The sequence below is a fragment of the Hylaeus anthracinus genome, unplaced genomic scaffold (genome assembly GCF_026225885.1).
Source record: "Hylaeus anthracinus isolate JK02 unplaced genomic scaffold, UHH_iyHylAnth1.0_haploid 11981, whole genome shotgun sequence".
Lineage (NCBI taxonomy): Eukaryota > Metazoa > Arthropoda > Insecta > Hymenoptera > Colletidae > Hylaeus > Hylaeus anthracinus.
The window spans coordinates 3,560,101-3,581,119 of NW_026534329.1; the positions used below are offsets into that span (position 1 = coordinate 3,560,101).

The 21,019-nt window shown below is 40.0% G+C and overlaps 1 protein-coding gene across 1 annotated transcript; it reads right to left on the reverse strand.

Annotated features, from left to right (window-relative positions):
- Window positions 1-301: 301 nt before the first annotated feature.
- On the reverse strand, window positions 302-19,377 carry LOC128885418 (beta-2 adrenergic receptor). Its single transcript, XM_054139460.1, has 5 exons — window positions 18,098-19,377; window positions 5,086-5,480; window positions 4,163-4,382; window positions 3,195-3,624; window positions 302-2,036 (listed from the first exon to the last, which is right to left on the reverse strand). Exons 2-5 carry the CDS (start codon window positions 5,195-5,197, stop codon window positions 1,857-1,859), a joined length of 942 nt encoding a protein of 313 aa, XP_053995435.1. The 5' UTR covers window positions 5,198-5,480; window positions 18,098-19,377; the 3' UTR covers window positions 302-1,856.
- Between the last annotated feature and the right edge of the window lie 1,642 nt (window positions 19,378-21,019).

A 21,019-nucleotide genomic window follows, 5' to 3' on the forward strand; every position in this document is an offset into this window, starting at 1 on the left:
CCGACGACTCGTCGAGGATCGTCGTCTTCGTGCCCCAGGCTGAGCTTCGATTCTTTCTTTCGTCTGTTCGCCAATAGTTTTGGCGGTTCTTCTCGTTCTCGGTAATACTCTTTAATAATAGACTGTAGACGCGCGCGCGCGTGTGTGTATGTGTGTGTGTGTGTGTGTAATCGACTATGCTTAACTCGAAATCGTATAGAAAAGGGAATGCTCTTACAGTTATACGTTTACGTGATTCGAATACTTAAAGAAGCGAGCAACGTGCCCTTATCACCGGGTCGGGTCTCATCCGTGTTCATCATCTGTTTCGTATTTCACTCCGTTTCATTTGTTTCAGCGACACAGGTATCAGACAAGTACGCGCGAAAGGATTCGATGGAATCGATTGAACTCGTCTAAATATTAGGATTAACCGAAAGATGCTTCCAATTTTACTACCTTCTCTCTATGTTCCTTTTCAACGAATATTTGAATCGAATAAAAGTCTTCAGGTTTTGTATTATATGTACCACTTTGCAACTCTTGAATTGCTCTTTCGTATTGTGTACTAAATACCACCGAACAATTGTGTAATGTAAGTACTACAAAATGTTACAACATAAAACTTGATTACTTTTGTTTGCTTCAGACATTCATTGAGGGAGAGCACCAGAGGAAGGAAGAAAAGTCGGTGGTACCTTTTGGTTCACGCAAATAGAATCAAGAATGATCGTTAAAATTTAGTCTTTGAAGTCTCGATCTTATTATCATATTATAGCGTTCGATTTCTCGTTGATCAGGAGAATTCACTTATTGTACTCGAGCGAGCAGCCTCGAGTTCGACTTCCCTCGGTTAGGAACGCGTGTTTCCCGAGGCTCGAAAAAATTCTTATCGAAGCGAGACATACGAAGCGTCTAAAATCGGCTACCGCCGAAAGCCACGATTAGAAGAGATGGCTTCTGAGCCAGGTAGTTCAACGATGAGCATTTAATCGTTTCTTCCGTTGAATTTCGCCACCGACGGACAGAGATGGAGTAAAATTTCATTGGAATAATCGATGACAAAGAAGAACACTGTTTAGAGAGACTTGTTCCATCAAACAGTCGATCAGAACTTCAATTAACACATCGTAATTGGAACTGCGACGTTTGTCGAAGTTATAAGTTGTTCTAAGACAGACCTGAGCACTTTCAAAATGATTATTTGAAATATTATTTTGAATTATTTGAAGTAATATAACATATTATTTCATTTCATAATTATGCGAGATAATTGTGAAATTGTTCTTCAAAATTGTATTCGAGATTTCAAATTTTAAAGCAACGAAGATGAAGTAGCAAATAAGGCAAATATTTAAAATCGCTTCAAATCATTCGGTAATATATTTGTTATCAAATAGTTGCATCAAAATAAATTATTTTAAATAATTGTATCTCCATTTCATTTCAATTAAAATTCGCGCCGGTCTGTTCTACAAAATTCCCACGCTTATTGCAGATTGCTCATTAAGATTCCCTGTGGAAAAAGTCCCAACCACGTCTCCTTCTTCGGATAAGTACTACAGCACAGAATTTCTCCCACGAGTAGCATCGAATAATGAGTAACAACGTTTCATTGGTGACAAGAAATTTGTCACCATGGATAAAAATGTTTGCCCAGTCTCTGTTCGTCGAACGCGGAATCCAAACGGAAGCGTCGTGGCGCGTTTCGGAACAAAGAATCTCAGTCTCAGCCCTCGAAGAAGACTCCGAGAGTAACGGCGGCGAGAACGACCCCGAAACCGCGATAAAAAGCGATGCTCTAGGAACGGGGCGCGTGTAGAACTCTCGCGCGCAAAGAAAAGCGTCTCCCTCTTGTTCTCGTAGGCGTTTGGCTTTTAATCGTCGTCGTCGAGGCCGAGCAGCTCCGGCGGAAGTCGTCTCTGCCGGCAGCACAGCGTCAGACAGAGGACGCGAACCGCCAGCCGAAACTGGGGGCTCAGGGTTGCCAGGACCACCGCTTTCCAGAAACTGTTCGTCACCCCCAGCCACACCACCGCGAATTGCATAAACGGTACCTGAAACAGGAGAAACAGAATCGTGGATCCTTGGAACTTTACTCGAATTGCGGATGGAATGATTAATTCAGGCGCTTTAGTAGTCCGCGGTGGTCTAGAATCAGGTGTTCAAGGTAGTTGTTCAGAGATAGTCACGTTCGGAAGTATAATTGGAAACTTTTGTAAGATACAGTCTTATTGTTCTCGTACACGTCCATAATAAATCGATACGTGTATCTATACATGTACAGTCCCAGAATTAGTGTAAGAACCGGATATGCGGGGTAGCTGAGACGTTTCTGAGTCAAAATTTCCTTTGCGAAAACGTTGGATCGTGCTTCGTTTTTGAATTATTAGAGCGAGAGCATAGGCTCGAGCCAGGACTGTCTGACTACGCCAGGTCGCGACTACTGTGGTTGGTCGGCGGGTTTTCGTTAATAATTCAAAAAGGAAGCACCATCCGACATTTTCGCAAAGGAAATTATGGTTCAGCTACCCTCCATTTCCGGTGCTTGGATTAATTCTGGAAAGACACTCTGTATATAATACTCGGGAAATGGTTGTGGTAACAATGCTGACCCTCTACGTTCAGTTTCCAATTTTAATGAATTATAAGCGAATTATTATATCTCAGCAATGGCGGGGTCGATAATTGTTACTTTTTTTTAAGTGATTCATAATATCAGTTTTTATAACATATTAAATTTTCAGCAAGTTCCTAAATTGAATTTTGATTTAAATTGAAAAAATTCACTTGAAAATCTGTACGTTCCACAAGGGTCTCCGTTAAAGTTATACAATTTTGATATCATTTGTAAAACTGGGGTGGCCAATTTATTAAGTCATCCCATAAGTTCGTGCTGCAGACTGTGTCGATATTCAATAAAAAAAAAACTACAGAAATTTTATAGTGACGGTAAAAAGACTATGTCAGGATCGTGGGAAAATATTGTAAAACGAAAGAGATCACCACATTTTATAACACTTAAAGGTACATTTTACATATTAATTTGAGTAGCAGAATAATAAGTGGCATGAACTTGTGGGACGACCTAATAAATCGAGATGGGGCTCATATGATTCATGTTTAATCGATGAACAATCGAGCGAAGTTATGTTAAAATCCTTCGTTTAATTACATCCACGGGACAAATTACCTGAAGGTGTCGTGTAATTTACCTGAGGCGGTCCGTTAACGACAGCGTATATCCGAAGACCGGCATACGGTGCCCAGGACACCCAGAAAGTCATCACCAGGACGAAAGACATGATGTGACTCGGATTGCTCAAGTTCTCCGAGAGGGCAGTCGCGTACTCTTTATCGTGAATCAGCACGCCAGATCGCAGCCGCCTCATCATCGTGAAGATGTAGCAGTAAGTGTAGACGATGGTGATGACCGACGGGCCCAGCACGAGGATCGACAGGGTGATGGTGTAGGCGGCCATGTTCCCCCAGTCTAGCATACAGATGAACGCCTCCCGATCGAAAATGGGCTTTTGGAAACCGAGCAACGGCGGACAGCACATCATCGCCACGCTGATCCACGTGAAAACCATCCAGCATTGGCATCGGGTCTTCGTTTGCACGGTCTCGTATCGCAACGGTTTCCTACAAATCGATAATCGCTTCGTTATTACGATGTTTGATAGTCAATTTCGAATTTTTAATAGTTTCTCTAGGTAACGGAGTTTCGTTGCTGAATTGTTTTTAAATGTTGGTTGGTCTGCGAGGAAGAGTTATGAATGGTTGAGTCGTCTTATAGTTAGGGATTGTGGAGGAACCACCGAGTAATGTAGGTTGTTTTATAATTAAAATTTCAAAAGACAGCTACACAATGGGGAGGACATTGTTTCATTCACAGTACAAGCAATTCATGGCTTTATTTGCAGGTTCAATTAAGACTCCTACAAATTTTTGAAGTATTACAGGAAATAATTTATTAATTGTTTCCGCTCTCATTCTTCTACAATAATTATTAAATTTCGTGTACGGTGCTGAATGGTTTCCTAGATAAGAAATTTCGTTTTAAAGGGTTAAAGTTTCCTATAATGGCTTGCATAGTTTGGCCAACATACCCACTGGTGTCGGAAATTAATGGTGTCTAATGACAGCAACTCTAATCAGTCCCGGTCATGGTTGAACGTACCTGACAGCCAAGTAACGATCCACGGAGATCCACATGAAGGTGTAGACGGATACCGCCCAGAGAGTAACCTCCAAATAACCAACGAGACGACACAGGAAGTCCCCGTAGACCCATCTTCGTTCCAGCGCTGGATACACCGAGAACGGAACCACCAGCAGACCGCAAAGAAGGTCCGCCGATGCGAGAGACAGCAAGTAATAGTTTATCACCTCGGAGGGACCTGCACGGTGCGACAGTCATTTGTATTTATCTCGAACAGAGCCTTGAAAATCCACAGCTCCGTTCAGCGCTGCGTTTTATTGTTTGTTCTAAGCCAACATGATTTGCAACGAGATTCAAGTCGTGGCGAAAATCGTGGAGTTTGTTTTTTAAAGAAATAGCGGAAATGAATTTTTATTGTACCATTTTATGATGATCAAACTGCAGGTTTTTTTGTATTATAACTAATCATAAAATGAATTAAAATGAATTAATATCATTATGTAGTATATAATTTAATAGAATTTAATAGAATATATTTTATACATATTATGTATGGTTTTGTATGTTTCCCAATATTAGTGCACTTCAGGTCAGTGTCTTCTAAATACTTTTCTCCTAATTCTATAATTAAAGAAAAACTGTTGGCAGGTAACTGCAGTAGAATGAAATTACTATTTTCTAAGTACATTTTAAAACTGATATCTACCCAAAACAAAGAATCAAATAAACTCGTTATTCGAAGTAGCTATTATTTCAAACGAATCGATACTACTTTTATCTTCGAATAAATATTCCCATTAAAAATAACGATTCGAAATAAATGATCTCTATTTCTCATTATCATTTCAAGTATAATCTGCTCAAGTCTGCTCGCACTCGACGCAGTCTACATCCCTAACTACTTTCACCGGTTCGTGCGCTAGTTACTGTAGGGTACTCACCACGGAAATTAAGGTAGGTGACGATGATGAGGAGATTCGAGAAGATGATGGCGACACCGACCACGCAGATGAGGCCCGCCTGCATGTGAGCCTCCAGCGAGTGCTCCTCCATGCCGCCACCCTTTCGAGCTGCATCCCCCCACCCGCCCTTAGGTGCTGTTACCCGTCACCCCCCACGTCAAGAACCTCGAGCAGCCAGGTGCTAGGCTCTCCTGGTAGCTCGCACCCGGTTCGCCTTCGCCACCTGGATCACTTGCCTATCCTCTCGGTACCAGTCCTGCCGGAGGCTGTCGTTCCTCTTCCGACCACAAACTCCCCCGTGATCTTACGTGAACGCTTCGATAACGAGCTCGTAACTTCGAGGATATCGATGGCGGATCGATGTAGCTATATCGCTGCAAGCAGAGAGCAGAACTTGTGACGTTGCGTTTAGTTTACGGACGCCATCGCGAGGCGGTGATATGACCCGGAAACTGCCGCGAGGATCGTGATACAGTCGACGAAGGGATGGAATGAAAGCGATCGACGAAGAAGAAATTGAAAGATGATTTCGATCGGTGGTGATCGGTTCATTTATGTGGATAGGAGAAATGAGTTTTGTCGACTTCTTTTTGCTTTTATTTGGGGAAATTGGGACATTGGTCCTTTGGTACTTTGACGCACTTTATATTCTATACTGTTGTTTTGTTAGGTTCGGAGTAATATTTGAATCGTTATCTGTTATTTAAATATTGTGTGATGTCGTTTTGTTTGGTTTCATCGAGAAATTGGGACACTGTTGTATAATAAAAAATAACTTGGTGGAGTTGAAGTGAATATTTAAACTGTTTTAGATTAGACAATCGTGCAATGTGATCCCCAAATTCCCCAAAATTAACTATACTGAAAACTGATAGTCCAAGAAACATTTACGAACAAGTTGAAATTTATATTAAGAATTTCAAAGTAGTTCGAACATAATTGTAAGTATTCTCGTGCTCATTTCGAAAATAAATCCTGCAATGGAGACACTCGTAAAGACGAAAAGAGAATAATCAATAGGAACAATCGATAACGATAAAAGTACTCGTCGATGTCCGATAATCCCTCATCCATATTCTAACGATCTATCAATAATTCTACGATCAAAGGGATCCTCCTTCGGCAGAAACAGTATACATTACATACCATCGTACGGTTAGGCACGGATATTAATTCTAAAAATACGAGCTTTCAAGAGCCATTCGAAGACATCGATCTGTTCGCAACTTAAACCATTAAGGGAGTATTATACCAGGGTTATTCTGGTCTATGGAGTCCAAAAAATCGATTCTAGTATTTTTTAATGTTCAAGTTCTTTAACCTCAGTCTCCGAATATTGTTAGTATTTGCGAAGGTCAATTTTGGACTTTGCCTATTTTCTCTGTCACAAGATATTTATTTAAATGAATCAAGTCTGCATGGATTAGGTATATCCTATTGGTTCCAATTATCAACTTTATTATTTTATTACGAGTACTGTGTTAGCACGTAAATTATGCTTTAGTCACAAGTCAGGAAAATAAAGAAAAGGGAGATATTAAAATTCATTGACTAAGGAGCTAGTATTTGTAGATAATAAATTATTCCAGACGATTTAATTTTGAAATTACTTTTTCCCTCCACTAAATGCTGCACATTCATTTAATTCGAATCTGATGAAATTTAAAGTCTACAATGACACTCAATAATAATTAAACGATACTTTCTGAGTCGGAGAACACACAAACGTCATTTAAGTTTTCTCGATGAGAAAAGCTATTTAAATTACGAGGGTTAAAGAATTATAGTCCCTTCCTTTCTTTCGCCCTCCAAAGACAAATTTTTCGTTATCTCCATAAATAAGCCCAGGGGTATAGAATTAAATTGCACGAACAACCTTATTTTTCGACTCAGCACCCCGTGTTATCCCTCGCGAACGATTCCCTACAAACAGTTTTCGATTTGCGTCAGTATAAACGCGGACGGGCATCGTTCAACCCTCCGCGTTTCGCTCGACACGGCGTTTAAGTCGATAAATTTCACTCGAGACCATCTTTCACGCACGACACCCGAAGATGGGATCGTCATATTTCAGGGGTGGTTCGCGAGAATTGAATCCCCGAGGGTAGATTACAGAAACAACACCCCGGGGACGTCCGACGTGTCGTTTGACCTCGAACGAAAACGTGTTTCCATTTTTATAAATATTCTTAGGAGAGCCACGTAGCTTTACCCTCGACCAGTCGAAACTCACATGGTCAGTGCACGCCGTCCTTCGTCTAGCTATCGACCGCCATTCATAATTCAGCCGAGTCGATCCTGAATGGAGGGCTATATCACGTAGCGCTTCCCGTGCATCATCGCGCTCGCCGAATTAAAGTGGAACGTCTCTATTTTATCCACGATAACGCTGGGTCTCGTATGCTAATTTCCCTCGGAGGATGCTGACCGTGGAAACAAATGAATGGAGAACGCCAGAAATCCTATATATTATTGTTTCCTTCTTTCCTTTTCGTTATTTGACAAGGGTACGTAATCTGTTTTACATGATTATTGCACTTTCGAGGACAGAATTAAAGATACTGTAATTGACAAATTTTTGCGAATTATTTAAAAGTACGTGTATATAAATGAAATTATGATGAAGGAAATGTCAACAAAATGTCTCTATTATCCAGGACATAGGCAACGCACATTCCGTTATGATTCTTACAGGAAACCAGTGGGCTTAAAAAATTAATTTTAAATTCGTGGTTAGCAGTTCCCTCGTAAGGGTTAAATTTCACCTGGTGTAAAGACGGAAAGATGCAAACGGTAAATAGTCGACAGCGAAGACGTGCCACTAGACGAGTCAATCACCTTGGAGCACCTACGCGAAACGATCCTCGACGGAGTCAATCAAATCGACGTAAACCTAAGGGTTGCGCGCTACGTAACGTTTCCTTAACGTTTACGAGTCTCGTAAAAAGGGAAGATTGTAAACCTCGTGCCGACGAAAGTTGATATTCGGATAGATTGCAGCTCGGACGTTCCGTCTGCACGGGCTATCGCGCTTTCTATCGGATTGCCTTTCAGCGGGAACACGGGGTGATCTAGAATCAACCCCCAACGGGTAAATCGTTCCAGTTTCCGTCCCTAATGTCCTGTACGCCTTTATCGTTAACGTTTGTCCTCGTGTAATGCAAAATCGCAGTCTTCGTTGCTCTGTCATCGAGAAACTAATGATTCCACCGACGGTACAGTCGACGTTGCTGCCAATAGCAGTTTGGTGTATCGCTTTGCGAGAAATTGTGACGGAGGGTACATATAATTGGAGGGTGGTTGCTTGAATACAGATATCCTATTATTTGTTGAATTATTAAGTACGTTAACCCCTTCAGACCTGGTGTACATTGTAATACACAACTAGTCCAATATGTGACAATAAAAGAAGGAGGCTTATGTATGCTATAGCATGTTCTCAACTTTATTTATATATATAAAACTGATTATCTTCCTTTTTGGATAAAGTTTCTTGGATACACGAAATCATAAATTTTCCAAGTTTTACATTTTGCGACCATTTGTTCACGAAAATGTACACGTGTTTGCGTGAATTATTGCAGATAAACGCTTCCTTTAAATAAAAAAAGTTATTTCTTTTCTCCTTAGACAGAAACGTCGAGTCTGAAAGGGTTAATTAAACATCGTGTCTATTCACGAAAAGTGCCATTTTAATGATTTCAATATTGCACTTATCACGTTGTATTAATTGGATTGGAAGATTCTGTGAGGATTCGACTAGGGAAATCTGAATCGTCCGCGTGTAATCTTGTTCTAAGAGAGCTACTGTGCGGCCACCCTCGACACCAGTCATCCAGAAACAATAGAGGAAGCAAAGACCCGTTATGGTCGTGTTACGTGCCGTCGAAGACCGCCGGCGATAAGACTGTTACAAGGCAACCGAGGAAACTGCAGAGGAGAGCATACCAACGTAATTCCTAAATCCGAGAGTTACAAGGCAGGGGCTTCGTTAATCCCAGAATTTTTATGTAACCGACTCGACCATTGCTGGATGTCGCGTGTCGATCCAGACCGAGATCTCTTTAACGAGGTGCTGTCGAACGCTGCATAGGGCAGGGTTGTGAAAATTGTTCCACTTGAGATCTTTAAGATAGCTATTATTTATTACGGCGATCTTCTATCAGTTGGATACTTGTACTACATGTGAAATTTTTTAGTAAGAATATATTCATTCGATACAACAATGCGGCCCCCTTCGAGTCCTGTTATTAATAAAACGTTTCGAGCGTTTGTAATTATGGTCTTCTTCGATTTAGCAGATTGCTCGATTATAATATGTAAATAAAAAAAATTGAAAACTGTGAGGGACGCTACATTTTCTAGGAAGTTAATATCTAAGCATTGCTATTTACGATAAATTTAATTCATTATAGAATAATAAAAGTAATTTAATCTTTTCTTAAAAGTAGCAAATTTCTATTCATAAAACTGAACTAATATCAACTAATATCAATGATTATTCTTCACCGAGTAGAGCAACTTTGGCTGAAAAAGTCAAATCTGACTTTTCTTGCATCCAGGAAAGTGGCATGTCCTCCTAAAAAAACCAAAGAAATCTTTCAGCTAAATTCGCATAAAAAGAGAATTTCTGTTCCTCGTAATTTAACCACGAAATTAACTTTACCCAGATTTCATCGTTTTATTGCATTCGGTAATTTCCAAGAATATAATTCTTTTCACTAAAAGCGGTGCTCAATTAAGGAAAAGTATGCTCGAAACGTTCCGAGAGTTAAAAAATTGAGATCCCGTTTTAGAAACTCCGACGGATCCAACTTTACGCGGAAAAATAGAAATAGCGTTTTGAAGAAGTGGCGTTCAGAAAATAAAAAAAGAAAGAGACGAGATCCTTTTCAGTTCTATAACAGGATCCTTTAAATCATGCCTTAGTCAAGTGCACGCGTACTCGACGGCTTTTTAAAGTCAATTGTCCGGAAAACGAATCCCCCGCGTAGAAAAAAAAATTTATTCTGTCATTTCCATCCATTTTTTCTCTGCGTGAACAGCCTTCTGCTCTTAGCTTGTATCGTAATTTCTACATTTTTCGGTCGTACGCACTGAAATGATTCAATACAACCTGATGTTTATTAACAAAATTGTACAGAGAGTGTTTTTATGGTTGAAATTTATTTTATAATTAACCTGAAAAATGTGTTATTATTGTTTCCGTGTTGTAAACATTTTTGAATTCAATTGACGTCCATTTAAGGAATTTTTAGTGCGACGAATTACGAGTATGAATGGAATGTAAAATGTTAGATGTAATAAATTTAATTCAATTAATTATGAATATAATTTTTCATGAGCGTATAATAAAGGAATACGTAAACAATTTATACTTGAACATAAAATTAAATAGATCATATGTTAATATGAAAGTAAAAGTAAAAGTAAAACATAGAACAGGGGTACGAAGCACTTTCTGTACTTGCTCTTTTAGGAGATGTTCGAGTCTAATGAGAATCTCAGTTTGAAAAGGACAAAGTGGGGAAGAAGCAAACGTCAACGAGAAACTCGTTAGGTCGAAAGAAACTGTCTTCTACAGGGAACTTTACGTTACTTTGGCATTGTTACCTATAACAGACTGTTTAATTAAAACCTTTAATTAAAAGTTTCTAAGGTCGTAGTTTTATATCGCTGTAATTAAATAATTTTTACACAGGGAGTGGAATAGATGTTCTATATTGAATTTTAGTGTTGGTAACGGTGACGTAATGAAGATGAAATGAAGAAAAATTAGTCTACCATATTAAATAGATTATTGTTTATTAAGAATTAATTTTGTGCTTTATAGAAATAAATTTACCATTCATTCATAAAGAAAAGGCAAAAAAAATTTTAGTTACAGTTCAACAAAATAAACGTTACAAATGCAATATGTAAATGTAGAAGCTCAGAATTAATTTCTACGCCTAACAGAAGACCAATTGCTTTCTCGTATCATTTCTTAAAAAGCGAGGACTTAGAAGTGAGCTTTGCAGACTTTCTCAAGTTGGTATTCGACAACCTTCGCATGTTGCCGATCTCAGTGGAGTTTGTATTATCTAACTAATGTTAGTTTTAACGATACGTTAGCTTAAATAATTGCGCTAATCGTGCCCGATAGTAACGAGCTACGGTTAAAATAATTGCTCTAATTCGAAAGTTACGCGGCAGTGTTGCTTCCAGCCAATCACGTCTCGCGTATTTGCTGCACGTATGTGAGTCACGTAGCATCGGGAAACCGATCAGCGAGATTACAAGAACACGAGAAAATTACATGTACCATTAGCGATACTTTCATTCAGGGGCAAGAGTATCGACCAAACAGAAAGTGGCTTCATTTACGAGCGTGCATTTTTACTCCCCGTCCTTCGATTGACTTGTCCAAAAACTACCATTAATTTATATTAGTGGAATATAAATTAATATTATTCCAACAATTATTCCAAGTAAAGAAAAATATATCGAATGTATTAGTATATACTATATATTAAATACATCAAAATATGTTGTCTTTTATTGTATTTCACAGAAACAGAACAGCAAGTGACGATTGTGAAAAATGCCAAATATTAATATTGCATTTGATAAATTCACAAAAAGATTTGTATAAGCCCAGATTTTACTAAACGAAGTTTCAATAGAATTCAAGTAGTTTTAAAAGAAATTAATACTCCTTTATTTCATATAAAGAATGTTAATAAAATATTCGCAGCCATGCGCGTTAATTTAAAAAAATTCTGTCGTTAATACTGCCCTATAAAAAAATTCGCGAACAAACTCCAATTATCGAATATTCATTCCATTCGTTCCTTTCATTCCGCGATACGAAATACGACCTGTCGCTGAAAATACCAACGAATCAAAACCGTTGGCCCAGACTCGCGAAAACCCGCGTTTATCCGTACCGTAATCAATTTCCCTTGCGGATTTTCATCAAGCTGCAAATCATTTTCGCGAGCGTCGCTCAAAAGCGAATTAATCCACGTGGCCGACTTTATTAAACCTTTAAATCACGTTACGGCTCAGCCAGCGTACCGCTTTCTGAATTTTGCCCTATATAGTAAAAGTGATTGCGCCCTCCCGTCACGCCGGTTTTGCGCTGTGTGCTTCAATTAATGAGAAAAGTTCCGCTCGGTGGGGTCCGCTTATCGATATTCTTCGTTCCCGTGAATGCACCCGAAGCGCATAATTAAACGTCGAACTGGCATGCGACGAACGGCCAACAGTTTTTCGAACCGGCAAACGAACAAAAAGGGGAGGAACGATAACAACGAGGAAACGCGCATCGGATTAAAACTCGACGCTGTTATTCGACGATCGAGCCGTCCCTTTGTCGCGCGACGGCAATTTTGTCATTTCAATTTCAATCACGGAATGAAAATGAACACTTGCTGATAAAATGCTTCTAGTGCTCTCCAAAACGTCGTCGATTGGCTCGCGTGCGTAACGATTGGGAAAAGTCCAATGGGGTACAGCGAGTATTTTGTGTCACGCTATGAGTGAAAAATTGTATCGAAAATACTTGTAAAATTTTTGAAAAGAACAAAAATCATTCCTGAAGAGGTTAATAAATCGATTGATTTAAATTAAACATGGGCGTAATTGTTGTAATAAATGTATATGAAAAAGATCGATAATTGAGGCTAGAACAAAATATATACACAGTATAAAAATGAAAGAAAATACTTGAATTTAACGAATACTTGTCTTACTTTCATCTTCTGATTTTAATTTTTTGCTGAAAAAGGGGCCAAGGATAAAATCTAATAAAAGAACAACAGACTAATCAAGAGTGCAGAGTAAGGAAGACCACAGGTAAGTGGTAAATTGATGTGAAAATTTTAGTATAAATGGTACAATTACAGACTGAAACAAATTACCCTGAAATCAATTTATCTACAATGTAACAGTTCGTCTGATTTTCTCGAATCGAGGACCACTTAATTTAAACCATTGGCAAACGTAACAACCCCCGCGATAGCTCGTTGTCGCGACTCCGCAGCCACGTTCCGTCTCGTCGACTCGAATCAATTATTTCAGTGGTTCTTAACCTTTTTAAGCCCACGACACAGTTTAGAAGAAGATCCTTACAATTAGTCTTGTCGGTGTCACGACACAATTTAGGGAGAAACAAATCTGACACAGTTCTTACTACTGAAACGTCATAATAAGAACTTCTTAACCGTTATTGTTCTAATTTTCATTCACACGGGCTTAAACTTGGAATAATCAATTGTTTTTTTGTTTGTTTGGTTGTTCTTAGTCTCCTTGATTATTTAATTTAAAGCGTGTTTGTTTTACGTTCTTTTACATTTCTTGTATTTATATATTAATACATTGTATAAAATTCTTGTATATATTACCTATTAGAATTATGTTTAATTACTTTCATATTTATAGAATCATGTTGTATACATATATATATTGATTCATATTTGTACTTATCAACTTCGTAATTACAAATTGTAAAAATCTTTTGCTCTGGTATATGTGCAAGATGACGTGTAGGTAATATGTCTTCATTATTTCGTCTTTTTTCACTTGATACAATGCCTCTTTTAATATACCTAACATTATCCTCACAGGAGGAAATAAAAGACCATCTTAAATTATCAATTATATTAAACTACCATTGCACTGACTCGCGTGACATCCACTGCTGCCGTTAGTGTGTTAAATAAATTATACTATTACAAAGTTAATAAGTGAAAATACAGTTACTTCAACCCACCGTCGATATATATTACTTTTGTAATTGCATCCAACTGACATAGCAAGAAATAAAAGACCTTCATGAATCATTCAGCATATTAATCTACCACTGCACTAACTCACGCGACATCCTGCTATCATTCGTGTATCAAATAAATTATAGCACCACGAAGCTAATAAGTGCAAAAACAATTACTTCGACACGTCGATCGCCACGTCACCCATGAATGGGCGACAGAACTTTTCATTATGTAACTAAACAAATTAATTTCGAAGGCGAGGCGGTGGAGAAAATAAATCCGGATAGGTTACACAATTAAATACTAGTACACGTGTCGAATGATTTAATCTTCAATAGTCTCGAGACCAAATTGTAAGTCTGTGGAAACGCTACCAACAAATTTCATTAATAATTGCATCTAACATCATCCTCGTAGCCTGACAACGATTAGCATAGAACGGCCAACGGATGGAGAGAAATGAGAGACGAGCAATAGGAGCAGGAAAAATAAAAGAAGAGTCGAGGGAGCAGCATTGCAAGGCGGGTTGGGGTGGCTTTTTTTCCATGTGAAGCACTCCGGTGATCGTCGAAGCAAGAGAAGGCCCATGCTCCGCGTACGAACATCCAGTTGCAACCTGGAGCTCACCCTCTCTACCTTTAACCACCCCCAGTGCAACCAACGTCGTGTCACACCGCGTACAACCGCTGCACACGGTGACGTGCACACATATCGGTCGGCCTCTCTTGTTTAGTTAACCGAATATTTGCCCAATGATGCGCATGTCGCGATAAGCTGACGGGAGCACACAGATAGGTGCCGAGTCAATGTACATCCGGCGTCGATGTACGTGTATCTGTGTATTTTCCGCTCTCCTCGCCTCGTGACATCAATTTTCGAACGGCGGTGTTTTACGTCTGTGTGTGCGTGTGGGTTCTATACTAGCACGTGGCTGTGGGTGTGTGCTGCGCATATATCAAAGGAAGCCGAACGTGGGGCACACTGTAAAATGGGGGATGAAAGGGTTCAGCTTGGAGAACGAGAAGGAAACGCAAAGAGAGAAAGCTGGCAACGTTGTCGCTGAACCTTCGTATCGGTACGAAACGTAGAGAATTTTTGTATCTTTGGTGGGTAGACGTTTTTAAAAAGAATATTAAGCTTGGAAGAAGAAGGGGTAATTTTGAAAATTTCTTATATCGGCGATTACAAAAAAAAAAAACAAAATTAAGTGTGATTAGTGAGGGGTTGTTTGATTCGGTTAGATCCAGACTTGTTTGAGGTAATCTGGGATAGACTAGGTCAGGTAATTAACATTCTTTCTTAAAAAATTTAATAGCGTCATATTATAGAAATCGCCATACCAGATTTCAAATATAAACTTTTCAGATATAAATTTTCTTACGAATACTCATGAGACTGTATATACATGCAAACATTCACACGTACAAATATTTATAATTTCTCTTCCCTATTTTTAGACTCAGAAGGGAGAAATTTTGACTAATCGTAACGATTCTCCTGTCTATACAAGATCTTCAAGCGACTTCAGACTTCTACCAGAGCAGAAGTCATCTCGAGATTAATGCAACAGCCAGCAAAGTAACAGAAAAGAACGTAACGAGGAAACGATGGAGGCAGGTGATGCGAGAGACGGCGAGAAACGAAGGTGCAAGATCAACAGCAAGAAAGAACCACAAAGGTGCGCATTGTTCATGGATCCCTCCGTCTCGGAGATATCCATTCAAGTTTGATTACGGACAGAAGAAGGATTCCATTATCCGCGGATTCTCGATCGAATAATGGAGCGAAGAAGGAACTCGAAAGGTTGAGGAGCCTTAAATGCAAACGAGAACTTGAACCATCATTGCCTTTCCGATGTTCAATGCTATAGCTTCGAGCTTGGAAAGATCATTCGCTGATCAAGGGAATCGTAACATTATGAGAATGACGTGGACCCTATATATTGCTGGTTGAGATAAACAAAACAAAGTTTAATTAATTCTAGTATTGATAAGAAGAGCACGTGTATTTATTTGGACAGGCTAACTATGTAGACATTTCCATTTCATTGTATTTAAAAATCTTAGTGTTAATTATTATTAGATTGTGGAAATTTATGCAACAGTATGAATTTAAGTCTTTAAAGTAAACACAATATATGTACAATATATTCTACAATTAATGTAATATTTTTACTTCATGTTGGATAAATACACGTACTTTTCAGTACTTTCATGTATATACATGTATTCAACATATTTGTATTATAAATGCATAAAATCCGCATTATAGCAATTATTATCCTGTAATAACACGTATGCACAACTACCAGTCATTGATCACAAAGAATTCTAACTATACCTAAAATTCTTTAATTATTAATCATTGCAGTCCAACATTGCCAAAATTATTCGAGTCATATTCGTTAGTAATTTCTTCAATTACGTTTTGGCCAACTTTCTAACCAACCCTGGGGACGACGAAACCTTCGACGAGACGCAAGGCCTCCTCGTGGCCTAGCGAGACGATGTCATCGTCGCCGACGACGAGCGTGATGCCTGGTGTCCACTTGAGAGTTCTACTCTTGAGAGTCGGTATCGAGAATAAGAGCCTTCCACACGAGCAAGCGGAAGAGCCTTCGCTCTGAAACCTGCCTGGTCGCAGAATCGGAGGCAGAATTTCATTCGAATAATAGAGCACGAATAGAAACCTTTCGTGACGATTTATTCGTGACGTTTATTCGATTTTACTCGGATCAGGTGTTGTTCGATCGACAGTGAAAGGGAATTTGATTTTACGATTTAACCAGTCAGGTATTTTTTAAGAGCGTACAGTTGGTGATGATATTATTACGAAAGCATGGTTACAATGATGCCCTTTTTGTTACAAAATATATTGTTATATCTTTAGTAACATATTATTACGATTTTAAAGCTTTTCCTAAGAACATTAATCACTATTACGAACAGGTAAAACTATTCCTAACAAAGGAAGGATATACTTTATTGTTATTGAAATCGTGCCAATACTGAAAAGATAATATATGTTATTTTCCACGTGTTGACAGAAAATAATTTTGATCATCCACTGTTATTGTCACGAAGAGATGGCAACATTTTCTGTCACCATTCGATGCTTAAATTGCAATTTTGATTTAAAGAGAAGAAGGGTAGTATAAATAAAACTGTACGTCCACTGCACCCTCGAACAGTTACGAAAAAGATTATAAAGAAAAGAAGAAAGACAGAACTAATTCATGAGATCTGATTCGCGGTACCTGATGCAGACAATTATCGAAATCAGAGAAACAATCTCATGGCTGATGGAAACAATCATAATCGTAATCTCAGTATCTACCACAGGTTACTTTTGATAGCAACCCTTGATCACGGTCAAGTGGACATTTAACACAATTCCTGAAACAAGTAGAGACAACAAATAGTCTCACATGCATAAAGGAGGATGATTATTAAATTCTTTATGCTTGGTACTCTGAACTGATAGAATTTGGTACATACTAGCGATAGGATCATGTGCCCTACTACTCGGGATAAGTTCTAAAAAGAGTGACTACAACCTTCCCCACGAGCAATCGCGAGATTCTCCAAGCGCTCTAAGTCATCGCGGCCCTCGATCAGCTCCCGCGTGATTGCGTGAAAGGGCCCTTAACCTTACGCTGTATCCACTACAGAGTAGCAACTCTTGATGGCAAATCTTTGAAGTGATTATCTAATATAAGCTTTCATGAAACAAACATAGAAAATATTTGAGTTGCGCGTTCGAATGAAGATAACTATTCAAAATCTTTGAACCTGATACTATCAACATATAAATTAAACCTAATACAGGTTCACTTGCGAAGTGACCTGTCCTAACACAAATTCCCGTTTCAGCACAGGTACCAAGAAAAACAACCTCAACTTTCCCCACGAGCGATCGCGAGACTCTCCGATCGCTCTAAACCATCTCATCCCTAGATCAGCTACCCTCCGTGTGAACGTAGCCTAACTCCAAACACCGTGGTCCTCTGCGGAGCACTCTCAACAGCATCTCCGGGGAGGGAATCTCTCCCGTGGACATCAGGCATAACACGGTAGCCACGGATGAACGAACAGAGCAACGGTAGCGGGCGCATGAATGAATAGAGCCGCGTATCCGGTCCACGCAGCATCCCTATAATCGCGAGGTCGCGCCACAGCGACCCACTGCCATCTTTGCCGTTTATTCGTCGTTAAGCCCTCCGCGGGCGCACGTACCTCCTCGATATCATCCTGATCTCATGCACCAGCGCCTCGAACGCCGCCAGTCTCCTATCTGGGTCCGCTCGCGCCACTTTTAACCCCCCTGGTCCGGTTCGCGACAGAGGGCGGCAGAGATACGGGGACGGAAGCAGCGTGGAAACCGAGAGAGGATCACACACATAAACCGAACTGAACCAAGGATGTTCACTGAGAGACACGAGCCCCGTTCCCAGGACGTCCTCGCGGCGAGCACATGATCCTGACTGAAGTGTAACGCCGTTTTCTCACGGCGACGCGAACGAGAACTCGACGAACACGTACGAGACGCGACTGTCGCCGCCGAGTGCGCGGATTTGCGCTCGGCCGACCCGAGCTGGGCTTTACTACTACCGTCCGATTCCGCTTCTTTCCCTGCCCGGGAGCCGAGGCGTCGATACCCGCGACGACGCTTGCGCGCCACCCCCGATCCACCCTTTCCCACCCGGGCATTTTCACAGCGCATTGGCTCCAAGCCTGTCGCCGCGACGCCACGGCGCCCCGCGCGAACGCTCTATTCCTCGCCAGCGCACGATATTAGGGGAGATCCTCTCGGCCCTCGTCCCAGCTGGACCCCATATCGCGATTTTACCGATGTCCTGACGCGACGGAATACCAGTCACGTGCTTTTCGGGGGATGTCGGTCAACGGGGCTGTTTGGGTGTTACGACGCGGGACCAGCTCTCGACGCTTTCAATTGGAGGCTCGGGTGCCGCAGCTGCGTCACTCGTGGCGGTTCCTTTTTTTTTTTTTTTTTATTTTTTCGTCCTTTTCAGAGGGCAAACGTGGGGAGAAGGAAGAAGTAATTCGGTGGAGATCGGTTGTGATTTCTGGACGAGCCTCGAGAATCGATCGGTTGGATGCCAGAGATCGTCGCTTTTACTTTTTTATTTCTTGGTCTTTTTTAGAAGAGGAAAGAGGGGAGGTGGTAATTCGGAGGAGATTGGGGGAGGTTTGTTGTGACTTTTGGACGAGCTCTACCCACCTATCTATTCAGAAACATTCTACGATTTAGTTTATACATTATTATATGTTAATCTAACAGACATTAATTCCTGTGTACTGTTACTAAATACAAAATCGAACCTGTTTCTAAAGATTAAACATTGTAAACAGAGAACCAACAACACGATAAATAAATGAATTCCAGAATGTAAACATTGGAATTAAAGAACCTAAAAGGTCCTGAAAAGTTTAAATACTAAATGCACACAGCTTTCCATTCGGATTGCAATATTTATTTTCAAGTATTTCGACCTCGACACTTTCATCAAATTTTTTACGGAAAGTTCTGCTTCAATTGTTTAACCGGAATGCACGAGGAAGTTTCATAACTGTTTCGACGACCCCTGGTGGAAAGTTGAATTACCACAGGAATTTATATACGGGGGAGAGTTTGCATCGGTTTAGAGATTCTAGTGCTAATTTTTTTCCAGCATCAAAATGTTAACCCGAATTTTAATAACGAATATCCCGGTGCTTTTGCAAAATCTGGCGTATCGGTTTTTAAAGAGCGTTTGAAAGTTTTACGAAAACAGATGGTTTCCCGATGAAAGGACGTTTCGTCCAAGGTTGTTGGCGGACACCGCGGCGAGGCTTGCAACCAGCGAGTTGCTTTAGATGCAATTTACGCTTGCCGCAATTGGCCCCTATATGGAGTCATTTGCTTAATGAAACCTGTGGGAAACTGGATTAAACACTCAGCTATCTAGCGATATCGCCTAGAGGCGGTGAATTCGATAACCATAACATAATATTCGGCTCGTTAAAAAGTGATAACTCGATAAGCGTGAGATTTAATCATCGAAATTGTATAATAAACAGAATAAAACTATGAGAAATTAAACCAGCTTCGTTAAGAATCCACCAGCAACCTTAGAAACTCTTTTATCAAGGGGACAAAATACAATATTTCAAACATAATGTAACATAATCTATACAGCAACATTCGAATTTTAAAACTGGCAAATACCATTTCTATTAGCACTCAAAAGCTTCTTTATACATAATCATCGTTTTCCTTTCGGATATTCTGTGCAACAGATCGAATATAATTTCCACATTCAAACAGCGTGCATAAAACGATAGTAACTCACAGGCGACGAGGGAGATTGAGATTAATCGTAGCGAGTATCGCGAGGACTCGCCACCCTTCGCGTGAATCCAATTTTTCTCTAGGTAGCTCCGAGAGTCTTTTACACGGTTATTATGCAAATCTAATTGAAAATTCGAGGCGTGAAGGCGACCTCGGCGAAGGTTCTTCTCCGTTCATCGCTGGACATAAATAACTGATGCGAAACACGCGAGTGAGAGCCGATGATAAAGTGAAACCACTTTGTAAGATGCACTCGGTCGCGATAAGGGAAACGCGAGGAACGTGTACCTGCGCAGATATGCTGATTCAATTATTTCTGTCATGTCGCAGCCCACCCAAGCAGACGTAACTATTTCATCCATTTTCCCTGGTTTTTCTCTCTCTATTAACACCTTTTCATCGAGATCCCATTGATATTCTGTTCCACGATGTTTCGGTTTATCTTTAGGAGTTCGCGGAGTACTGGGATCGTATCGTTGGACGCTCTGATTGATCTAATCTGATTTAACCCTCCATAGACACACTGTAATTTGGCGCCTTATCAGGGCAAACTGGATCTTTCGGGACCGGTTACCTTCCGTTGCGTGATATGCTTAATCGGGCATAGGTGAATCATCAAAGGATATATTCTAGCTAAATCTTTAAAATGAGAAAAACTATAAGTTGCATAGTAATAAATGACTTTGTATTCAACGGTACATATCTTACAACGTAAACAAAAATTTGGTGCGTGTCATTTTGTTATTAATATTCCGAGAAACTCGTCTGGGAAAGTAACGGAACGAAAATGGCTCGAGATTTCTAAT